Source organism: Patella vulgata, chromosome 6 (assembly GCF_932274485.2).
Source record: "Patella vulgata chromosome 6, xgPatVulg1.2, whole genome shotgun sequence".
NCBI classification, from domain to species: Eukaryota; Metazoa; Mollusca; class Gastropoda; family Patellidae; genus Patella; species Patella vulgata.
Genome location: NC_065884.2, coordinates 61220434 through 61243857, shown reverse-complemented (window position 1 = coordinate 61243857; position 23424 = coordinate 61220434). Strand labels below are relative to the sequence as shown.

The following is a 23424-nucleotide window of genomic DNA, read 5'->3' as shown; positions in this document are numbered from 1 at the left end:
CAGTCCTTACCAAGGTATGATAACGCTTTCTACCATTGCGTCATGGGGGACATTAAGTACAGGAGATTATAATGTAATAAAAAGTTTCAATTATCAGAAAATCTCTTTTGGTTAATTGGCCATAACTCAAAAATCCTTCCTATAATGAAACAATTTCTTATAATTAATTGATTCCTGAGATGGCCAGAACTTCACTGAGTCTCTGGTTATTTGATTTTAAACGTAGGTGGACTTCAAGGGCCGGGGGGGGGGGGGGGGGGGTAAATCTACAGTTAAAGTCAGAGGTACACAGTGATAGCTATTAATATAACAAATCTATGTTTATTGGTACCCTTTAATATAAATATTGATTTATATCTTCATAGGTCATACTTTTAATATAAATATATTGAACATATAAATTTAATCCTTTAGCATCTGGATCGCCCCAAGTTACTGCTTCCTCTGTCACCCCCACGTGAATAGTTGTCAACTATTAATAAAGTAACATGTAAGACTTGTATAAAGAGCTGGCACCTCTAGCTATAATTGTTTAAAGATAGATAATGAAAACGGAATATATTGAAAATTTGTCAAATTTCTTTATTTTGAAGTTATAAATGTCAATCATTTCCGTTAATTACTTCTAGAGTTATGTCCCTTGTTTCACTTTGTTGGACCTTTTGATTTTGAACTCTCAAACAATGAAAATTTACAACTGATTCATATGAAATTGTCTTGTACATGCCCCCAATTACCTACAAAAGGATAAATATGCGACAACCCTAGCGAGTTGATTATGGGGTTGTTATCTGAATATAACATTTGAGACCAAATGAATGACCTGCAATAGACAGATTTAGCGCTTACATAATGCACCTTTAAAGGACTATACAGCTAGTACTGTGATAAGGGTTTTTTCCCAGGGTTAAAGACTCCTTCACGCAAGCAAATTATTGAAATAAAATTGAACCATATGTTAGTCCTGAAATGACTAGTTTGTGTCGAGTGACGTTAAACCTCATTACTGTCTCTCTCTGTGATTAGGGTGGTTTATGCCAAGGAAGCAGTAGCTTTCACAAAACAATGTAGAAAAAATCACATTTAAGTTTTGCAGGCATTTGAGGCAGTCAAAACATGTACCAGGTGCTAATGCCATTATATGATTAAGAATCATTAATATATATTATTCACACATTGTCTTGAATTATAAATATTTTTCTACCCATGTCTTTAATTCATAAAAATATTTAAATATGCAAGAACAAATATCTTTGTCATTTTGTTTATTATCATCCAATCTAATTAAAATGAGATAAGGAACCAAGAACTTTTTGTTATTTTTATATTAAAGTGACATTATGGAAGATTAGATAAAGAGCTGACAGTTCTCGCTATAATATTAATTGTTAAAAAATAGATAATATAAAGGGAAAATATGCTGAAAATTCCAGTCAAATTACTTCACTCTGAGCCTAGAATTACTGTTCAATAACACTGTAGCCTCGATTGTCATTGTTATGATAATAAAAAGTCTTGATTATCAATTTTTATGGTTGATCATCAACCGCAGACAAAATGGTTTGTTACTAAATCACAATTGAGAGAATAGCTCGCCAGAATACATATGGTTCTGGTGTGGCTTGAGGTTTAATTTTCATTACTATCATCAGTAACCCACCCCACAGTTGACTGTCTTAGACTCATTAGTAAATTCATTCTATGGCTGCAGACCAATAAATCAACTACCACATCTATTTAGTTATCTATTTTTTATCAGTACATTAACATTATGTTCTGTAGATTCATACTGTCTTTTAATACACTATTCAAAATTCTACGGAATTCATTTACTGTTTATAACTTAACATTTCAACTACCCTTAATCACGTAGGGAGCCACGGTGGCTCAGTGACATTTACTGTTTATTACTAAACAACATTTCAGCAGGTCTTTATTAAGCAGGGAGCCACGGTGGCTCATTGAGTAAGACACTGGCTCGCTAGCCTTGAGGTCTCAGGTTCGCACCCTGTTGGCTGAGAAAGTTCCTCAGGATTTTCCGGCATGGTTTCCCCTTAGGATGGAGGGCCTAACAAGGACAGCAGCCTAGTCGTTCGGATGGGATGGAAAACTGAGGTCGCCTGTACACATTGGCATGTACGTAAAAGAATGCTTAACAGTTGGAATTCGATATAAGAATTGGCCGTAGCGCCGCTATCCATGCAAAAACTTCTCTCATAGCTAGTTTTTTAATTGTATGATTGCTTGATAAAGAAATGAAATGGGTTTTAACTTCCTACTTCTCCACACCAACCTGGCTATTAATAAAGACAGCGCTTTGTACATTGTAAGACTAGGGTATCCTAGTCGATATGTGGCTCTGTAATAAACAGTAATTGTATTCCATGTAATTGCTAAAAACTAGAGAATCCGAGTCGACATGTGGCTCCATAATAAACAGTAATTGTATTCCATGTAACTGATAAAGACTAGGGTATCCTAGTCGACATGTGGTTCCGTAATAAACAGTAATTGTATTCCATGTAATTGCTAAAAACTAGAGAATCCTATTCGACACATGGCTCTGTAATAAAACAGTAATTGTATTCCATGTAGTTAAGTTGTTCTGTCTATTTCCAGTTAAGTTACTAAATGTCATTGAATAATTTCTCTTTTAACTCTTTTACAACAAAATTATTTTCTATGTTGTACCCAAGTTAATTGCAAAAAATTGTACAACTTTTTTTATTCAAAATTACTTTCATTTATACTTTGTTTAGGCTTAACTTCTAAAACATTAAAGATGCATTATGTTACAGCTAAATCAGCCAATTGCAGGTTTTAATTTTGACTTCAAATGTTATATAAACTATCATTGAGGCATTTATTCACAAACCTATAATCAACTCTTTAGACCATTTGATGGCTGTGATTTTGAATGGAATTGAACACTCAGGAGATTTAAAAATTTGACAATAAAATGGATAATTGAGACTAATGTTAAGCACAGTTCACACCACGATAAACAATCTACACTACATCTTGTTGAAACTTCAAACACTCATAACTTAATTCAGAATAAAGTAATTTGATTATCTTAATCTTACATAATGCATCTTTAATAGCTTATCTGGAATTGATTCACAGACAGCATAAAATTATTTTATTTCCAGTGCTTTCTTGACCAGATTTCATTCACTTGTTAATCTTTATAAATTTTATAATCAAACTAACTTTGTAGTTTCTCATTATGGAAACCATTCTGTGTAAATAAATTAACACTTTTCTAAGTTGATAATTAAGTCCCTCCATTGCTTCCATACATGAAGCTCCAATTCTGTTAACAGGTAAAGCCACAAAGATATATTCAAGATATATATTTTGACCTATCTATGATCACTCAATAGATATACCAATCGGATGCAAATCAGTGTCAATGATGTCAAGCAAGATGTCGATTTCTGGCTACAACTGACTGATCAGTTTCTGGGTAGAATAAGAAGTCAATGTATTAATCATAATAAACCTATTAAAACATGTATATAAAATATATATAACATTATATCTCTGTAATTATTGATCTATTAAATCAGTCATTTCAAAAACTTTATCTTTTTATTATATGTTCATATTGAAATACGGTTTTATATTGTTGTCATCGGTACCCCTGTCTATTTGTTGTTGAAATGTGGTCTTAAATTGTCATCTCTCCCCATCCGTTTGTTGTCCACAATTGAAATATGGTCATATACTGTCATCTCCTCAATCTGTTAGTTGTCCACAATTGCTTATGGATGCACTAGAAGTTATTATTCAACTGACATTAAAGTTACACTCAGTGTTTTTAGTTCACAAGATGAATATTAATTTTCAACAATTTCCAATAATCATTTTCAGAGTTACAGCCCTTGAATAGATCTGTAGGGAATGGCTTCAAGTATCCATGTGTCACAATCAATAAATAAATCACCACTTTGATTGATGAGGAACAACTTGATTGTCAAGCACCAATTTGATTGTCAGGGAACAATTTGATTGTAAAGCACCACTTTGTCAAGCACCAATTTGATTGTTAGGGAACAATTTGATTGTCTAGCACCAATTTGAATGTCAAGCTCCACTTTAATGATTGAACACACTAGGTGAAAGCTGGACCTTTAACTGTTTGTAATATTAGTAACTTCTTCCATAGGTTTAACTCTTTTAGCATCTGTTGTTGTTTTATCTTCAAGTCTTTTTCTTTTCTTATTTTTATTTTCCTCTTCCTCCATGCCATAATTTTCATTCTGAAATTTATTATTCAAAAACTTGTTATTTAGATCAGAACAAACGTGTGACTTTTTGGTCTAAAAGAAATGGTATGAAACCTGTCCTGCTTTCGGTAGAAGCGAGCACAGTGTTGCCATAGCCAGGTGGTGGATACAGATGGTAGACGTGTTGCATACATCCTTTTTTATTAGCCAATTTCTTTTGGGGAGGGGGAATCCAAACAAGTGGAAACCAAGGTTGGAAAATTCAGCAAGTTCTATTCACCCTAAGCGGAGATTCTAACAAGGGGCATTCTAGTTGAAAGTCCAGTGTCCTCACCAAGCCTCCCATTTCAATTATATTTACCTGTCATGACTGACTGGCTGTGAAATTGATTAAATGGGGAAATTACCTGTCAGTCAATTTACGGGCCATAAAATTAGAAATTCAAAGAATTTAACTTTATAACACAATAAATACAGTTACATGTAGCTTTATGGTTTTTTATGTGTAAAGACACATGACACAATCATATGGAATACAAGTTACTTGAAAGATTTATTTCGGGCAACGTTTCAACGGGGGTTACCTCGTCTTTATCAAGCAAATATATTTTAAATTTGGGATAATGCTAGAAATTGTCATATCCTCTGAAAAAGAAATACCTTAATGAACTGAGGTAAACAGATATTAACCGGCTAGCAAATTATTGAAGTAAAAGCCCTGGTCCTGACTGCTCGACAACCATGACCCCCAGGGTTCAGAGGGTTATATACACAAATGTTTGACACATGCTTCCACGAGAAAAGATTTCCGACATTAATCACACGAGATAATTTAAAGAGACCCACAAGGAATCTAGTCTAAGATGCTACAACTTAGTAATGAATGTGAGTGCGGTGCAGACATAATCTAATTGTTGGACCTGTGGCAGAAGCTTAATTACTCCTATGTAGTTCGCATTTTCAAACAGTGGAATCAAGACATCAGGGGAATCAAGACTGAAGACAACAGGGGAATTTGTTTGGTTACCCGGTAAATCCAACATACCATAATTCTGTCTTAAATTCGACTTTCTCTTACCTTAACATTAGTCTGTATAGCGTACTTCTGTGTTGATTGTTGAGCATGATGTATAAAAACAGTTTTGTTATATTTATACTCATTCGACTGAAAAAAAAACGCACACAAGAAAATACAATTAATCATGGTTGCTTGGTGCCAAAATATAGGGTCAATAGTAGAATTAGGTCACTTGACTGTGGGGTTAAATGGTATGTTCTTATGTCATGGAAACTTGCCTTCTAGACTTTTGTCATTTCATTTTAAAATATGGTAAGGTACTTTTCTGCACCAACCAAACTATGGAAGATGGCATGCAGTGTGCTAAGAGGGATAATTTTGGAGAAAAAAAAATCGGAATTTTTTTCGGGGGGTGGGTGTGGGCTATTTGTAAAACGAACATCGTAATGACCTTGACCTTCCTTCATCGGCGCTCACTTGGTCCAAAACCAAACACAGAGGACCAGGCTCTGGGTTACCTATTTAGGGTGTTTTCCGGTATTTAGGATGTTTTCCGGTATTTAGTGTTTTTCCGGTGTTTTCCGGTATTCAGTATAAAATGGTGTTTTCCGGTGTTTTCCTGTGTTTTCCGGTGTATAGTATTGCCGCCAATCCAAATTGAAGTATCTACTAAAATTTCGATTTTATTTTTAGTTAAGATTACGAGAAACAGCCCCCAGGGTTTTAATCTATGAGTGACTATGGGTCTCAATATAGTTCAAACTTAAATACTTACTATATCTGTCATGAGTGGATCTTCCGGATTGGGTTCCGCCATCAATAAATGGATTGATGTTAAAACTGTACTTATATTCAAACATGGCTTCCATGCACCCTATTAACGAAACAATATGAAGAGTAGGACGTTATACCCCATTTCATATATTAAAACACAATGGCCATTTAATAATTTAATGCAATAAAAAGAGATAATCGAAACTTTGTTTATTATCGTAGCAATGATGCATGACAATCGTAACTATATTGAGAAAACGTCAAACATTCATAACTTCACTCAGAATAAAGTAATTTGACTGAAATTTTCAATATACTCATTTCTCATTATCTACATGTAATTTTGAACTATTACTATTACAGCAAGAATGGACAGTTCTTTATCTAAATCTTATATAATGCATCTTTATATATAACATTGGTTGCTAACCTTAGGTGGCATCTTCAGTGTATCTAAACAGATTCTACCACCATTGTCAATATTGGGATGGTAAATTTGTGTAATAAATCGAACTTTAGGTGGTTCAAATGGATATCTTTCAGGTAGCTGTATTTCTAATTTAAATATTCCCTTCTCATACGGTGTTCCTTCTCCTCCAACTATTTCTGTAAATACAATGAAAACAAATAAGCTTACTTGGTGAAAGCTACCCAAATGAACTTTCACGAAAATAAAACTAAAAGCAGAAATCCCAGATAAATTCCAGTCAAATAAAAATGGTAAATTCTATGTGGAACCAGAACCCTTGATTCTAGTCCCAATCGACTATCTGAAACTCTGAGAGGTGTTTTCATGAAGAACTAGCATCCAGTTTCTTGGTATTCAAGCAGGTATAGGGTACTACCTGGACGAGAACATGTCCCTGATTGGACTCCTGACAGAGAAGTTCTGAAGTTTTCAAACCTGGTTCTCACTGATCAAGCTTAGAATCTGTGGGAAATAAATTTGGTTTAACATTCTGCTGTTCTGCACCGACTGGGCTAGTGAAGACAGACATAGTGTCTGAGGGAAATTATGTCAGACATCGGCGATACAGCCTCTTCTTTAGTGTAGGTGAACGTGTACATGGGACCGAACAACTAGACATTGTGCTTTCTAGGGGAAAGCATGCTGGAAAATACTGGGAATCTTTCTCGTAAACATCGGGATCGAACCCCGGACCGCCTGGCCAGTTTTACTCGCAGTTAGCACAGCTCCCGATATACTCAAAAAATATGGATCACATTCATAGAAACAAAATTCTTTCAAATCGAGCATAAAGTTTCTCTAGGAAAATTGATAAGAGATAATTGCTTCTTAGGATATGGATGGGTGAGCTTTAATTTTCAGGTACTGGCTCTATAGTTAACCACATACGATAGCTTACTGTCATTGTAATTTCTCAATGTAAACCGAGTTATATAAATTATATCTATCTGACTCATTCACATGGCCCAAAGAAGGTAGCAAAATTATTTTTAAAAAAAACAAAAAACAGTCAATGAGTCATACGAGCTTCTAACAAGTCAATTTTGTCTTCTTTCGGCCAACAAGAAATTCCAAAAGGTGGATTTTCAGATAACATCTTCAATTCTCTTTTCATTCGAGCTGTTCGCTGCATTTTTTGAAGAAAAAGAGAATAAAATTCGTGTAAAATGTAAACAATCAAATTTCCCGCTAAAGTCGATTATCTCCCTTAGTGCCAAAGATAGGTCTCATATTTTATTCCCCACCCTACTTATTTAATGTCGTAAAATGATCTAGCATAATTATTATTGTTAAACATTATTTCTAAATAAAATATAATGAAATGAATTAATAAATTTATTTAATGGATATAGTGGTTTGCAACTTAATACATTTGCATTTTTAACACGCATATAAAAATTTTGATTCATTTTGACAACTATATTACATAGTTTACCGTATATAATAAAGCCATTTCATTTACATACTTTGCTTATTACTACATCTTTATTCTTTGTTTTTTAGGCCTACAATATTTTGCGAAAATGGTTAGCATTTTTGTATAAGGTTTTTTATCAATGTTGTGACATTCAGAATTCTGGTAGCACATATAACTGACCATATGACTTACGCCAGTATGTTGGTACATAGCGGATGTAGAAGGCGTGAAAAGGTGGGGGGGGGTAGGCCGTCCAAATCTAGGACATCATCCACAGTCTTGGCCGATAAATGTCTTACCCTTTCCAGTAAATTAATGCCATTATAGAATGTTGGGAGACAGGGGTAGTTACCCTACGGGTGCTTAGGCCTACTTAGTCGAGAGAGAAAGAGAGAGAGAGAGAGAGAGAGCTAGAGAGAGAGAGTCATTTGACACAAAATAGCTAGGTCACTTGCTAACATATGGTTCCAATCTTTTCCAATAATTCGATTGCGCAGAGGATCTTCAGCAGTGGGAGAAAACTATATTACTTCGGGACTAACATATTGTTCCATTTTTTCCAATAATTCTTTTGCGCGCAGGGTCTTTAACAGTGGGAGGAAACCGGAGGACCAGGAGAAAACTCACGAGGATTGACAGGCGAATCTAATACTTTGTCACATTCAAGCATAGGAATCGAAACCATGGCATACCTTATTATCTAAAGCGCCCAACCCTCAACATGAGTTACGCCACTGTCACTGCATAACCAGGTTTCTAACCAGCACTACTATGCTGTTAAATAAAATAGACCTCGTATTTTTACAGTAACGTCAAATGACTGAAGCTACTCGTATTATGAAAACTAAATGAGAAGTTCTGTAGGCCTATGGTAGATACAATGCTGACAAAAAGTAAATACTAGTATCTATATCACAGGCACATACCCTGTCGATAATGACTGCGATGACTGAAATGAAATGGCGTTTAACGTCCTTATTTTCTGCTCCGAATGGGCTAATGAAGACGGGTAATTTTCATCGGACAGCAATCGAATTCTAACTGTCAATTGATCTTTTACGTGTACACCAACATGTACAAAGAACCTTGTTCTTTTTTTCGTCGGATCCAAACGTCTACACACTTATCCATGCCTGGCCCCGACCTGCGCCGCTGTTGGAGGAAACCACTCCTACTCGTATTTCGAATTCCAACACAGGGTTCGAACACTGGACCTCCATATGTTAGCGAGTCAACGTCTCTTTTGAGAGAGAGAGAGAGAGAGAGAGAGAGAGAGAGATTTGGTTTATCGTCCACCTCTCGACACAAACTAGGTCATTTCGGGACTAACACATGATTCAATTTTATTTCAATAATTCGCTTGCACGTAACGGGTCTTTAGCAGTGGAAGGAAACCGGAGGACCCGGAGAAAACCCACGAGGTTGGACTTACTCATTGAACCATTGTCGATAAGTATCTAAAATCAAACAAGAACGATTTACAATTTTTATTCTGAAATGATCCGTCGATAAAAAAAAAAAAATCAGATAATCATTTAATTTGATTTAAAAACTGCTATTTCACTTTCTTTGTGAATAACATAAATAATACCAGAGTCATCCAAAAATATAGATACGGGGTCTTGTAATCCTGAGCTTTGTTTGAGCAAAGTTCCTTGAAACACTCCATCCGGTGATAGAACTACAACTCCACGTTTTTCCACTACATAAATTATACCACCAGCACGACAGAAGAGACCGCGCGGTTCTTGTAAGGCAAGGCGACCATCAGGTTGAAAGCAAAAATTAATCTCCCCACTTTTAGGATTTAAACTGATAACCGAGCCGTTTAGTTTATCTGACACAATGACATCCTTCGACGCACTGAAAGAAACGTACCCTGGGTAGGCAAACAGGGGCGAACCCGAAAAATCAGGCGAAAAGGATCTAAGTACTTCTCCACCAAGATTAATAATATCCACTACTGGTGGCTCAGTTCCTCCAGTTGCAACAAGAGTAGCTTCATTTACCGCTGCTAAACCCATATATCTGCGATTCGCAACAACAGACGACATGAGCATTAAACTATTTGTCGTGACCTTAACGACACAGATCTGGCGTGCCAATGGAATGCTTACAGCAGCTTGAGTATCCGTCAAAGCGGCAAGTCCCCACGGTTTGCCACCAAGCAATAACCTAAGATCTTTATCGCGACGTTTGGGATAAGCCTTCAGACATGAATTATTCCAATCGCTGACTATAATTGTTCCGGAAAGCTGCAATACAACCACATCCTTGAATTTTGGAGGTTGCTCGTCTTCTCGCATCTGCCCTTCAATAGACCGAAGAAGGACTGGGGCATTTCGCACACGTATTTGTTGGGGCGTTTTCAAAGAAACAGGCCGCAACACAGTATCCGGCTTTGGTTTGGTCGGAATAGGGGGTCTTTTGTCGGTTTCTTTTTGTTCAGACTTTGGACGACTGATGTTTATCTTACCAAAACCTTTGAACTGTTCTGTACTTTCAGGAAATTTTTTAAATTTCATATTTATTCCTTGAATGCTTCGAAGATAAGTGCTGACATCTTTTGAGTTCAGTGGTTCAAAGCACGCAAGCATATCGTTTTTATCTTTGCTAAGAATTTGATCATCGCTTGCGGTAGATAAAAAATCTACTGCATTTCCCAAAGCTAGTTGTCGCCCTTGTAAATGTGCATCGAGTTCACTCAACTTACTAGTTATATCTGTATCAATAACTTCCCAACAACGTTCCAATTCCGATTGAAGTTGTTTCTCTAGCGTATTAATACGGGCTTTTAATCTAGCAGCCTCTTCCCGGATTTCGCTCGAAACCTTCTTCTTTAAGGTGAAAAGTCGATCTCGTTCTTCTCCAATGGCAGAAAATCCAGTTTCTATAACGGCTACTCGACAATGCCAGTCATTTAAAGAAGCTTGAAATTTATCTTTTGTAGCTTCGACGGCTTCAGAAGCTGGTAAAACATTCTGGCAACTTCTGTGGGAGACTCCGGCACATAGATGACAAATAAGCCGTTCGTGATCATTACAGTACAAGTCTAGTTCTTTTGTTGGGTGATTTGTACACTTGGGTGTAACTTTCTGTTTTGGTATCTTTTGTTTAGATAAATGTAAAATTAGATCTTTCATATGAAAATTTGTTTTAAACTGTGATACCCATTCATCAGAGAGCCTTTTAGGGTAAGGCAGGAGAATGTCCTCTCTGCAATAAGGACAACTAAATCCCTTCTTTCTTACCAATGACTGGTCGAGGTTAAAAATGTAATCACCCAGGCATTTCTCGCAGAACGAATGTAAGCATGGTAGAGTTTTGGGCTCGGTGAAGACATCATAACAGATGCTACATGTCAGATATTTATCTCGTAGTTGACGGGCGTCCTCCATCACTAGGGGTTTTCTTTCTGATTAGTGAGATTTTGGATTGTTGGTAGTTCAGATGCTGTTGATACAGTACCGGCACTTCAGTTATGCGGTATTTGTGACGACTGGGTTTAGCACTATTGGTCGTACACCTGATATTTAAGATTCTTAGTGGTGTTTTGCATTTCATATGATGGCTCGGTCAGCATTCAGCCAAATGATGACCCTGGCAGTGATACGACTTTGGGATGATCGTACTATTTATGGATACAGGTCTAATGAGAAGAATTACCTGTATTGATGTTTGTCGTTTGTGACCAACTTCTATTAATCCTTGTCACTGAAAAAGAACGAAATGAAAAGTACAACTATTACCCTTAAGCCTTTCATTCACGAACTTTAGTCTTTATACTTCCATTAATTTCGTTTAAAACATACCTTTATCTTCCTCCAGTCGCGAGGCCATGAAGGTGTGGGATTGGGAGGAGCCTGGGTGCCTCTTCATCTAAATCTGGCACAGTATGGAATGGTTACTGACGCCCAAATGAAACTACCCTAAGACTTTGACAGATTGAATTTTGTTCCATTATCCATATTCCACAGGGATTTAGATACTTGTGAGTTCGGCGCCATGGCGGCTGAGATAATAAGGCAAGGGCTCGGTAACCTGGGGGTCCCGGGAGTGATTCCGCTGTGGGCTCCTCCTGTCATTGACAGGACGGGGTGCCCGGCAATGTACAGGAAAACACAGAGGTCCCGTGTATACTTGGCTTTAATGTAAACCAACTCTTGACAGTTTGAATCCGAATAAGCAGGCCGTACCGCCGATGTCTGGGAAAAATTTCCTTCATAGCACACTGCATAGCGTATGCCCGTCTTCATTAGCCCGAATAGAGCAGAAATGAAGGGAGTAAACAAACCCCATTTCGATTCTCATTTTGGTTTAATTCCTTTTTGAACGCCAGTATATAAACACATAATAAATGAATACAAAATACTACGCCACTTACATGAAATCGTTGTCTAACCATGTATCCCTTAACAGGTAAGTATAACGAACGCCATATTGTTTGTTTTGATGGCGATAACAATATATAAACCGATAATGATATTTACATGGTCTATATATTTAAATTGATATGGTTACATTCATTTTCAAATAGATTAGATATGTTTGAACAAAGGTATTGATGCGCATTTTGGACCTCTTGTTCGTGGGTCAAACTGATGAACAGGAAACTAGATATACTAAGATAATCGGGGATGGAGAGACCGTGGATCAAAATAATGTTATCTTCATAGCAGTGTTGAAAAATAATAATTGCATTTTTTTGCACACTTACTCGTGTGTGTGTGTGGGGGGGGGGTCTTTTAGGGATTTTTCTAGCGTGCTCCCCCTTTGTCTGTGCAGGACAGAGGGCCTGGCAAGACACATCGTGGGATGAAAGAGACATTTCGTGTACATGTTCCCGTGTACGTAAAACCGTCCATTTTTCGGACAATGTATTTCCATTCTTCGGGCACAAACATCAGAGAATGGGACCGTATACTAGTAAAATGAAACCGCACGCGGTTTACTTTTGAATTATGACCTCTCGCAAGAACATTTGTGGGAAACTCATTTTAGTTAATGATTCATTCATGCTGAAAATTCCGGTGACAAAGAAAATATTCGGTAAAAATAGCTCAACCGGGCTATATGGCGTCAAACATATGGTGAACTTAACGAGACGAATTAAAACAATATCACAGGGATGTATTCATATATGTAAATAAAAACAAATATCACAGGAAATATAATTAAAATAAATATATCAATTCCTTTACATATACTCTTCAAAAAAAGTAGGGGATATTCAGAAACAATACAAAATTGGGGAAATGCACTGCTGTTTTTATTAGAGGTAACCAGTGTATGTTAATAACAGGCCAATTGTCTACACATGAACATAATCCTCAGACATTCAGCAATTCGCCGTGGCATGCTCCTAATCAACCGCCCAATCACGATTTGGGGCAATTCCACCCACTCCTCTTGCAGTGCAACGTTCAATTCTTGCAGTGTTGTCGGTTGACGTTGACGTCGACAAATACGTCTCCCGACCAAATTAAACGTAACACACCAAAGCAAAGATACGCTAAACAGTAAATCTTATGCAAGAACCGATAAGAAAGCAAACATGGATAGATAAACCAGCAAACGACAGTTTTCATCAACCCTTCCTTGAAGTGTCAAATTTGACAATGATCCCCTCGCACGTGTATGGGACTATTGCGCGTCGCATATGCAGCTCAGTGGTTCTGTTGGGCGATAAGTTCTTCATCTGTGAACATACTCTCAAAGCATGTCAAGTGTCCATGACCATTTATCATATCACAACCTGTATAGGTATTTGCATTTCAATATCCCCTACTTTTTTGAAGAGTATATATACATATATACAAATAAAATTTTGAATAAAAGTTTGTCTCTTTTAAAAATGCTAGCAATTTATCATATAGCTCCGGTTGAGCAAAGCATTAATTATGATACCAAATGTCTATATTATTATCCTGTTGGGCGATAAGTTCTTCATCTGTGAACATACTCTCAAAGCATGTCAAGTGTCCATGACCATTTATCATATCACAACCTGTATAGGTATTTGCATTTCAATATCCCCTACTTTTTTTGAAGAGTATATATACATATATACAAATAAAATTTTGAATAAAAGTTTATCTCTTTTAAAAATGCTAGCAATTTATCATATAGCTCCGGCTGAGCAAAGCATTAATTATGATACCAAATGTCTATATCATTATCTTGAGCTTTGAATGCTCACCCCCCCCCCCCCCCCCGCCTCAGCTACATAACAATATGTGTTGACAATCAGATACAAAAGTCCATTGTCGATTAGTATCTAAAATCAATCAAGCACGATTTACATTTTTATTCTGAGATGATCCGTCAATACAAAAAAAAAATCAGATAATAATTTAATTTGATTTAAAAACTGCTAGTTCACGTTCTTTGTGAATAACATAAATAATACCAGAGTCATCCAAAAATATAGATACGGGGTCTTGTAATCCCGAGTTTTGTTTGAGCAAAGTTTCTTGAAACACCCCTTCCGCTGATAGAACTACAACTCCGCGTTTTTCCACTACATAAATCATACCACCAGCGTGGCAGAAGAGTCCGCATGGTTTCTGTAAGGCAAGGCGACCATCCGGTTGAAAGCAAAAATTAATCTCCCCACTTTTAGGATTTAAACTGATAACCGAGCCGTTTAGTTTATCTGACACAATGACATCCTTCGACGCACTGAAAGAAACGTACCCTGGGTAGGCAAAGAGGGGCGAACCCGAGGAATCAAGCGAAAAGGATCTAAGTACTCCACCACCAAGATTAATAATATCCACTACTGGCGGGTCAGTTCCTCCAGTTGCAACAAGAGTAGCTTCATTTACTGCTGCTAAACCCATATATCTGCGATTCGCAACAACAGACGACATGAGCATTAAACTATTTGTCGTGACCTTAACGACACAGATCTGGTTCGCCAGTGGAATGCTTACAGCAGCTTGAGTATCTGTCAAAGCTGCAAGTCCCCACGGTTTGCCACCAAGCAATAACCTAAGATATTTATCGCGACGTTTGGAATAAGCCTTCAGACATGAATTATTCCAATCGCTGACTATAATTGTTCCGCAAAACTGCAATACAACCACATCCTTCAATTTTGGAGGTTGCTCGTCGTCTCGCATCTGCCCTTCAATAGACCAAAGAAGGACTGGGGCATTTCGCACACATATTTGTTGGGGAGTTGTCAAAGAATCCGGATTTGGTTTAATCGCAATGGGGAATCTTTCGTCGGTTTCTTTTTGTTTAGATTTCGGTCGACTGAATGTTATCCTACCAAACCCTTTGAGTTTGAACTGTTCTGTATTTTCAGGTAATGTTTTAAATTTAATATTTATTCCTTGGATGCTTCTAAGATAAGTGCTGACATCTTTTGAGTTCAGTGGTTCAAAGCACGCAAGCATCTCGTTATTATCTTTGCTAAGAATTTGATCATCGCGTGCGGTAGATAAAAAGTCCACAGCATTTCCCAAAGCTTGCTGTCGCCCTTGTAAATATGCATCAAGTTCGCTCAACTTACTAGTTACATCTGTATCAATAACTTCCCAACGACGTTCCAATTCCATGTGAAGTTGTTCCTCTAGCGTACTAATAAGGGTTTTCAATCTAGCAGCCTCTTCTCGGATTTCGCTCGCAACCTTCTTCTTTAAGGTGAAGATTCGACCTCGTTCTTCTCCTATCGCAGAAAATCCCTTTTCAATAACGGCTACTCGACAATACCAGTCATTTAAAGAAACTTGAAATTTATCTCTTGTAGCAGCGACGACTTCAGAAGCTGGTAAAACATTCTGGCAACTTCTGTGAGAGACTCCGGCACATAGATGACAAATAAGCTGTTCGTGATCATTACAGTACAAGTCTAGTTCTTTTGTTGGGTGATTTGTACACTTGGGTGTAACTTTCTCTTTTGCTATCTTTTGTTTAGATAAATGTAGAATTAGACCTTTCATATGCAAATTTGTTTTAAACTGTGATACCCATTCATCAGAGAGCCTTTTTGGATAAGGCAGGAAAGTGTCCTCTTGGCAAAAAGGACAACTAAATCCCTTCTTTCTTACTAATGATTGGTCGAAGCTAAAGATGTAATCACTCAGGCATTTCTCGCAGAACGAATGTAAGCATGGTAGAGTTTTAGGCTCAGTGAAGACTTCATAACAAATGCTACATGTCAGATATCTATCTCTTAGTTGACTGGCGCCCTCCATGGATGAATGTTGCTTCTCTAGTCCAGAAGATGTTGAAATTGTACTTTAGTTGTATGAGCGGTACATGTTATCGTTAGTGGTGACATGGGCGATCTTTAAGATTCCTCTAGATTCTTATATGTTTGTCGTTTGTGACCAATCGCTATTAACCACTGTCACTGAAAAAAAGAATATAACCTTATATTTATCCTTGACAAAATGTTTAGACCCTCTTACAATAACTGGACGGCTTTATTCATTTGGAAGTGTTTTTGACAAAGAAATTGTTTAAGTCCACAATCCCCGGTACTCATTCCTCCTCTCAAAACATTGACGGACAGTCTACACCATTCCTCTATCCTTTATTCTTATCAGTACCCAACATACATATAGGCTTATCAGACTGATATAGGGGGCCTCCGGCCAATAGTATATAACATTTTTGACACTGTCATAATCATAAGCCTTTAGGTCACGCACTGTAGTCTTTAAACATCCGTCATCATCCTCGGGGATGTTCAGTTTTGTTTAAAACATACTATCATCTTCCTCTAGTCGTGAGGGTGGGCGATTGGGAGGAATAGACTAGGGCCTCTGTTCATATACATCCTGCACTTAAAAGTATGGAACTTTTACAGACGCCCAAATGAACCTATACTAAGATTATGTGAGATTATTGAATTAAAACCGTACTACAATAAATAAAATGCAAATTTAGACTGAAACAATCTTTGAGTCATAGGATATATTTCACTGTATTTAGGTGTCATATTTAACCGCCGTTTCTTTCCATTATCCATATATCACAGGTGGCTCAGATAATAAGGCAAGGGGTCGGTAATCTGAGGGACCCGGGATTGATTTCGACCGGGTGTCTTGCAAGGAACAGCGTCCAGTAGTTCGGATAGGACAAAAAAAAAAGAGGTTCCGTGTATACTTGGCTTTATAAAAGAACCCTTGAAAGTTGGAATTCGAAATAAGAACGGGCCGTACCGCCGATGTCCGGGACAAATTTCCTTCATAGCACACTGCCTGACGTATGCCCAAATGTGAGAAGTCAAAGCCCATTTGGTTTCACTTTTTGGTTCAATTGCTTTTCAACGCCAGTATTATTAATACATGGATATAAAATACCACACCACTTACTTGAAAGCGTTGTCTAACAATGTATCCTTTAACAGGTAAGTATAACGGACGCCATATTGTTTGTTTTTTACCTTTATTTTCATAAAGATTAGATATGTTTGAACAAAGATAGTGATGCGCATTTTGGACCGCTTGTTCGTTGGTCAAACTGATGAACAGGAAGCTAGATATACGAAGATAATGTTATCTTTTATGATATAAGTGTTGTGAAATAATAATTACATAATTTGTGCACACGTAACCGGAGGTTCTTTTTTTTAGGACTTTTCCAGCGTGGTTCACCCTTGTCTGTGCAGGACGGAGGACCTGGCAAAAAACATCGTGGGATGAAAGTGACGTTTCTCGTGTAAATGTTGGCGTGCACGTAAAATAAATCTTGGCAGTTGGAATTCGACGAACAGTTGGTGACCACGCCGCTGCCTGGGCAAACTTTCACTCATAGCATACCGTATTAGTCTGGTTGCCGGGTTGGCACATATAAGTATGACATTAATCCCAATTTCGTTTCAATTCATCAGTTCATTTCAAATCGGTCGATGTCGCTTACTTCGCTCGCAATATTTAACAAAAAATTAATTAAAGGCAATTACTCTGAAGATAATTATTAGAAATTATTGAAATTTGACAGATTTCTTTACAAATGACAACTTTAACCTCAACAATGCTCACGACATGTTACAAACAGATCAATGCAAGAGTGTTCACAAGCAAACTTTGATTGTTTACTTTAGACTGTTCAGTACTGTGGTAGTATATTTGAGAAGATATAGTAGCCTATGCAACTCAATATGAATCAAAAGCGATCATTTTGTTTGAAAAGCCAAGCAAATACCTTATCGTGTTGGTCTTCGGGTCTTCGAAACAATTCTTGTACGATCGACCTGATATTCCTTGAACGACTGTGCATCAATGGACGGCTACCAATCCAAAGAAGAGACGCATATATGTCCGCATAAATGCTGTTCTCTATAGATCAACTACCAAAAAATATGGTTTTTTTATTAAATAAAGGGAAGAATCTCCCACTAAACCACTCCATGACCTAGGGCCGTAAATGGAAAAATTGCAAAATCATATTCTAAATATACAGGAGGAAATTTCGGCGCTCCTAATTCTTGCCTGCGATATCAGACAAAGTAGAAGCTGACGTTAAAGCACCAAGGTACTAAACTACATCAATGGACCGACTTCGTTTTTTTGATACGGTGGACATTAATGTCATACTCAGTTCCTTCGTTTTATTATGATGGTATGTGTTCTTTATTCAAAACGGTCAACACAGTTTTTGAGACAAGTGATTGGGACTAATTTTACGAACCTCGTTAAATGAGCTAAGAAAGAAAGCACAAGGGTACATCACAGATTAATTACTAAAACTTATATAGTAGACATTGTTTATTAAAACGTCACACACGGCATACTAATTTTACGAACCCTGCTCGTTAAACATACATTATGCAAAAGCTAAATCTTAACTTATCCAGCCCCTCATCAACTAACGATGGATTAGAAACAGGTCTGCTGCTTCTGGTTAAATCAAAAATTGGATACTCGAGACTAGCCCCAAATTTCAATCGCTAAATTCTCGGTTTGGGTGGATCAATTTGACGGATATTTTCAGCAAATTCCCATACATTATCTAGTTTTTAATTATTCTGGGGAGACCTACCAGCTCTTTATGTAATCCACCATAACGTATCTTTAAATGGGCTAAGAAAGAAAGCTCAAGGGTACATCACAGATTAATTACTAAAACTTTTTTTATTAAAACGTCACTGACGGCATACAATACAATACACATATACATGGGTCTCAAAAGGGAGACAATCACATTTTATATTAAAGAGAGAAACGAACTGGTCAAAAATACAAAAGTTTTGAAATAATGGACGGGATTCATAGAAATCGTGTTTGAGAGGGGGGGGGGGGGTGTAAATAAATTAAAACTTAAGTGAAAAGAAAATGTAATAAAGTTGTTATTAACCGTGCACGTGTAAAACTTGTGTAAAAATAAAATTAACAATCAAATTAAAATAAAGTCGTAGTTAATGGAACTGCCATCTAAAACAAGCACTATTAATTAACAAGCTCTTCAGTTGATTTAGTTCTATGCATTATATAACAAATAACTTTGAGTTTTTCAATGAAATTAAAATGAAAAGCAGATGTACAAGTCTTCAATGTAATTCAATTTTCTGGTCATTATAACAGTAAAATTGTTCAGCCTCCAGTCATCATGTGCTCGATAATATTCGACCACAGTCATTTTTTTCCGACTCACGGAGGCTAGTCTGTCTTTCTATTAATAGTTTAAGTATCACGTGATTAAAGTTCTATTAGATGTGACTCAAAAGGGATGAGGGGTAGCACTTGTTCAATGCAGATCGAACTACTTTCACGGAATTGTGTTGTATTTATACACCCCGACTCAATACAGTTACAATTGTCGATAACAGAATGACTATCGCGATTGGTCTATTAGCACCGCTGCCGTTCAGAGTAGTTCTGACAGGACAAACAGTAAGAGCGGTAGAGTTATCACCGGTTGGCTTGACAACGTTTGAAAATATGTCAGTCCAGAATGTCTCTTCGTTTCTCACAAAAACGCCCCTAAAATAAAGAAAACGAGTGAAATGTAACACGGTAAATGGTTTTATCGGTAGCAAACTATGTCAAACGCGTTTTCGGGAATTTTCCATTTATTTCTCAGCAATGCAAGGCTTTTAATTAGCAATAGTGGCTGGTATTCTGTCATTCATATCTACCAAAGAGGGGGTTTAACGTCCAGTCGAATGGGCCATTTCTGGACTAAGTTATGGTTCAATTTTATTTCAGTAATTCGCTTGTGTATAAGGGGTCTTTAGCAGTGGGACACAGACAACATTTCTGGACTAATTTATGGTTCAATTTCATTTTAAGTAATTGGCTTGTGCATAGGGGGTCTTTAGCAGTGGGAGGAAACCGGAGGACCCAGAGAAAAACCGACACTACTCCTTGTCGCGTACAAGCTTTGAATCAAAACTACACCACTTGACTCAACGACAGACCTTATGATCTAAAACACACGCGTTAGACCACTCGGTCACCCAAATCAGAAGTTAAAACAAAACAGTCATGCAATTATCCTATATGAAAGGTGCAACTAGGATGGGTTATCGGGGTTTACAGAAAATCCCAACGAATTATTCGTATCCCTTCGATCCCTGCAATGGCTGAGAAAGTTCATCCAGATTTTCCGGCGTGGTTCCCCCTTGTCAGTGATACAGGATGGAGGACCTGACAAGGACAACTGTCTAGTCTTTCGGATTGGGCGAAACATCGAAGTCCCGTGTACCCATTAGCGTACACGTAAAAGATCCCCTGGCAGTTGGAATTCGATATAAGAGTAGACCGTAGTGCCGGTGTCCGGGCAAAATGTCCCTCATAGCACACTGTACGGCGTATGCCCGTCTTCAGTAGCCCAGTTCGGAGCAGTACAGTAGGAAGGACGTTAAACTCCATTTCATTTCATTTATTCGTATCTCCCAAAAAAAGGTGGCTACTTACCTGAAATAGATTTGACCAACAGTTTGAGCGGGAGCTGTCCATGTTATAGTTTTAGAGGTTTGATGTGAACTTGTTTTATGAGAAACTGCACCCTACAAGCATAATATAAACATTTCAAAATTCATCAACACTTGGCATACGTTAAAATTCGCTGTCGAAGAAAGAGAGGGCGTGTCATCTTCCCCCTTCATCGAAATTTGTTTCTTGTTCCTTTAATCAACATTGAAGAAAGTGTGTTAGGCAACACAAGCCTTTCCGAACTTTGTCAAATTACGATTGGTTAACACGATCTTTAACTTCCAATCAAAAATGTAAAAAATGAAGAAAACAAATAAATTAACAAGTATTGTTATAGAGTCACAAACCAGTATGAATGACAACCGCGACATGTATAAAGAGAAAGTAGAAAACATGCGCAATTATCCAATCAACAAGCAAGCCACGTTTCACGTCTATCGTATTTAAATTGCGGAGACTTGGGTTTTTTCAAAGAGCGTCGCCCTCATCAAGAAGAACGTCGCCCCCATCAAGAAGAGCGTCGCCCCATAAAAAAAAAACATCGCCGCTCATCACGAAGAGCATCGCCTCTTTATCAAGAATAAAATCGCCCTTCATCAAGAAGAGCATCGCGCTCATCAAGAAGAGCGTCGCCCCTCATGAAGAAGAAGAAAAACAACAACGAGGTGAAAAGCGCTTCGGGGCCTGGTCTAAAAAACTTTGAAGGAGCTATTGGATTGGTCAGTAGATCGCTGACCGGCGTACTATAGACACACAACTCATGTATGGATACAGCAGTATTGAGTACATACAGCCCTTGGTTATTCAATATACTTACACCAGTAATACCGTTACATGTCATAAGTTGAAGAAATGCGTCAGCATTGGGTATGGTGAAAGATCCGACCGCTCCATCATTAGTACCGTCAGAACAATTACTGGTAGCTTTTCTAGCTTGTACAAACACACCTTCGTAGTAATTAGATGTAGCAGTCAAAGTCACTGAAAAATCAGAAATATATAACTAGATCATAGAAACTGTGAAATTCTAAAACGATTAAAACAAAATGTTAAATCTGTAATGACTTTCAATGATCTTTTCGATCGTCGGCCCACTGGGCTGACCGCGAGACGAATGGGGTTTAATTCCATCGCTGCCTATTTTTTGTCTGAACAAATGTAGACCTATGTGGTCATACGCCATGCGGTATGCTGGGAGGGAAATGTTGCCCGAACAGCGGCTATTCGCCAACTGTCAGTGGTCCTTTTAAGCGAACGCCTTTTCGTCCCATCACAATCTGATTAAAATACAAATCTATATTTCGTTTCGTCTTTTTATTCTTTTAATGGCCTCTACTACATGAAGATCTGACCGGTTGTATTGGAAGGTCGCAGTAGAGGTCATATGAGTGTCTTTTGACCCTATGACGTCACGCATTTGATTAACCAATCAGCGTTGATGTTTCTAGTAGGTTACCCACAGTTCCGTGCACCTCACGCCAAAAACTCGCAGCAACAGACCGTTTCATTGGCTTATCCCTCACATCTTCTAGAACGCGGGTAACAATTCTTCCAGATCCTAGTGTAGTAATGACAAGTAAAGCGAAATTTTGAACTATAAAAAAACGAAACGAAATAGGATCTGTGTTTTAATCAGATTGTTCCACCTCAACGACTAGATGAGAGGATGAACCCTATTTGGATAGCAAATACCTTCCGTTCTTGAGTTCCGAAATGACAGATGGTACAGTTTCTAATGGATTGGTTTTTTTTTTCAAATATGGTGTGAGGCATTGGGGTCATGAGAGGACGAATCCTATTATGGAGATTCAGCCGTTGACGATATACCGTTCCGTGCTTAATTTTATTTATATACCTGTAACGGTGCCACCAGCAGAATATGTATTTTGACCTGTGGTTATTTCAAAATATGGAGTCCCGGTTTGCGCGTTCGTGTTGTGTCCAGTAGGGTACATATCAGCACAAGCACTTGTTGGTGGGCCATTTGCATAACCCGTTACAACACATATCGTACATATACTTATGGTAACTACGAACTGAAAGAGAGAAGATACATATTATTATAACAGCTCTAAAGAACCAATCTGTTTCACAGTGGTAATTCGAAAGCCTTCTTTCAACTCTGTAGACCAGTGGTTCTCAACTTATTTTTGCCAACGGCACCCCTTGGAACACATGAAAACATAGCGGCATACCTGGCTAAATACATATGAAAAATATTTGAATTTTGCAAAATAAAACATGGTAAGTCAGACGTCATACAACCGCAGACAGAGACTAGACATAGACACATAGAATGACTCAAAATAAATAAAGAAAAACATAGTTTTTCAGTAGACACGTCCAGTGAATACTCAATTTGGATCACGTGGTTTTTCGCATGTTCTTAAGTAGATCTCGCGGCACACCTGTGTGCCGCGGCACACTGGTTGAGAATCACTGCTGTAGACGATGACAACCCTTTAAGTTCGCGTGCATTTTAGGCCTCGATAACACGTGCGTTGTTTATATCGGGCGTAGTAACACAAACTGAACCGGGGAGAATTTGTGCCATTTACTCATTTTACACCTACCCGTACTATTTTATGTGACCATTTACACTAAATAGGAATTATTCTTTA

At 37.7% G+C, this 23424-nt stretch overlaps 2 protein-coding genes across 2 annotated transcripts; both read right to left on the bottom strand.

The window, feature by feature from the left end:
- Positions 1-324: 324 nt before the first annotated feature.
- Positions 325-7689, bottom strand: LOC126825246 (ubiquitin-conjugating enzyme E2 T). The gene is made up of 5 exons (XM_050554815.2): positions 7517-7689; positions 6455-6630; positions 6026-6124; positions 5311-5397; positions 325-4265 (listed from the first exon to the last, which is right to left on the bottom strand). Exons 1-5 carry the CDS (start codon positions 7623-7625, stop codon positions 4137-4139), a joined length of 600 nt encoding a protein of 199 aa, XP_050410772.1. The 5' UTR covers positions 7626-7689; the 3' UTR covers positions 325-4136.
- Positions 7690-9338: 1649 nt separating this feature from the next.
- LOC130013150 (E3 ubiquitin-protein ligase rnf8-like) lies at positions 9339-16114 on the bottom strand. The gene is made up of 3 exons (XM_056101765.1): positions 15968-16114; positions 11194-11308; positions 9339-9367 (listed from the first exon to the last, which is right to left on the bottom strand). Exons 1-3 carry the CDS (start codon positions 16112-16114, stop codon positions 9339-9341), a joined length of 291 nt encoding a protein of 96 aa, XP_055957740.1.
- Positions 16115-23424: the final 7310 nt, after the last annotated feature.

Excerpts from the sequence above, each read along its gene's own strand:
- LOC126825246 (XM_050554815.2), bottom strand. The coding sequence starts at position 7,625 with ATGCAGCGAACAGCTCGAATGAAAAGAGAATTGAAGATGTTATCTGAA. Across the intron at positions 6,631-7,516 it reads AATTGACTTGTTAGAAGCTC|AAATAGTTGGAGGAGAAGGA; the intron begins GTATGACTCATT and ends TTGTATTTACAG. Across the intron at positions 6,125-6,454 it reads CACTGAAGATGCCACCTAAG|GGTGCATGGAAGCCATGTTT; the intron begins GTTAGCAACCAA and ends TTTCGTTAATAG.
- LOC130013150 (XM_056101765.1), bottom strand. The coding sequence starts at position 16,114 with ATGGAGGGCGCCAGTCAACTAAGAGATAGATATCTGACATGTAGCATT. Across the intron at positions 11,309-15,967 it reads TTAGCTTCGACCAATCATTA|ATGGAGGACGCCCGTCAACT; the intron begins GTAAGAAAGAAG and ends AAACCCCTAGTG. Across the intron at positions 9,368-11,193 it reads GTTCTGCGAGAAATGCCTGG|ATACTTATCGACAATGGTTC; the intron begins GTGATTACATTT and ends GTTTGATTTTAG.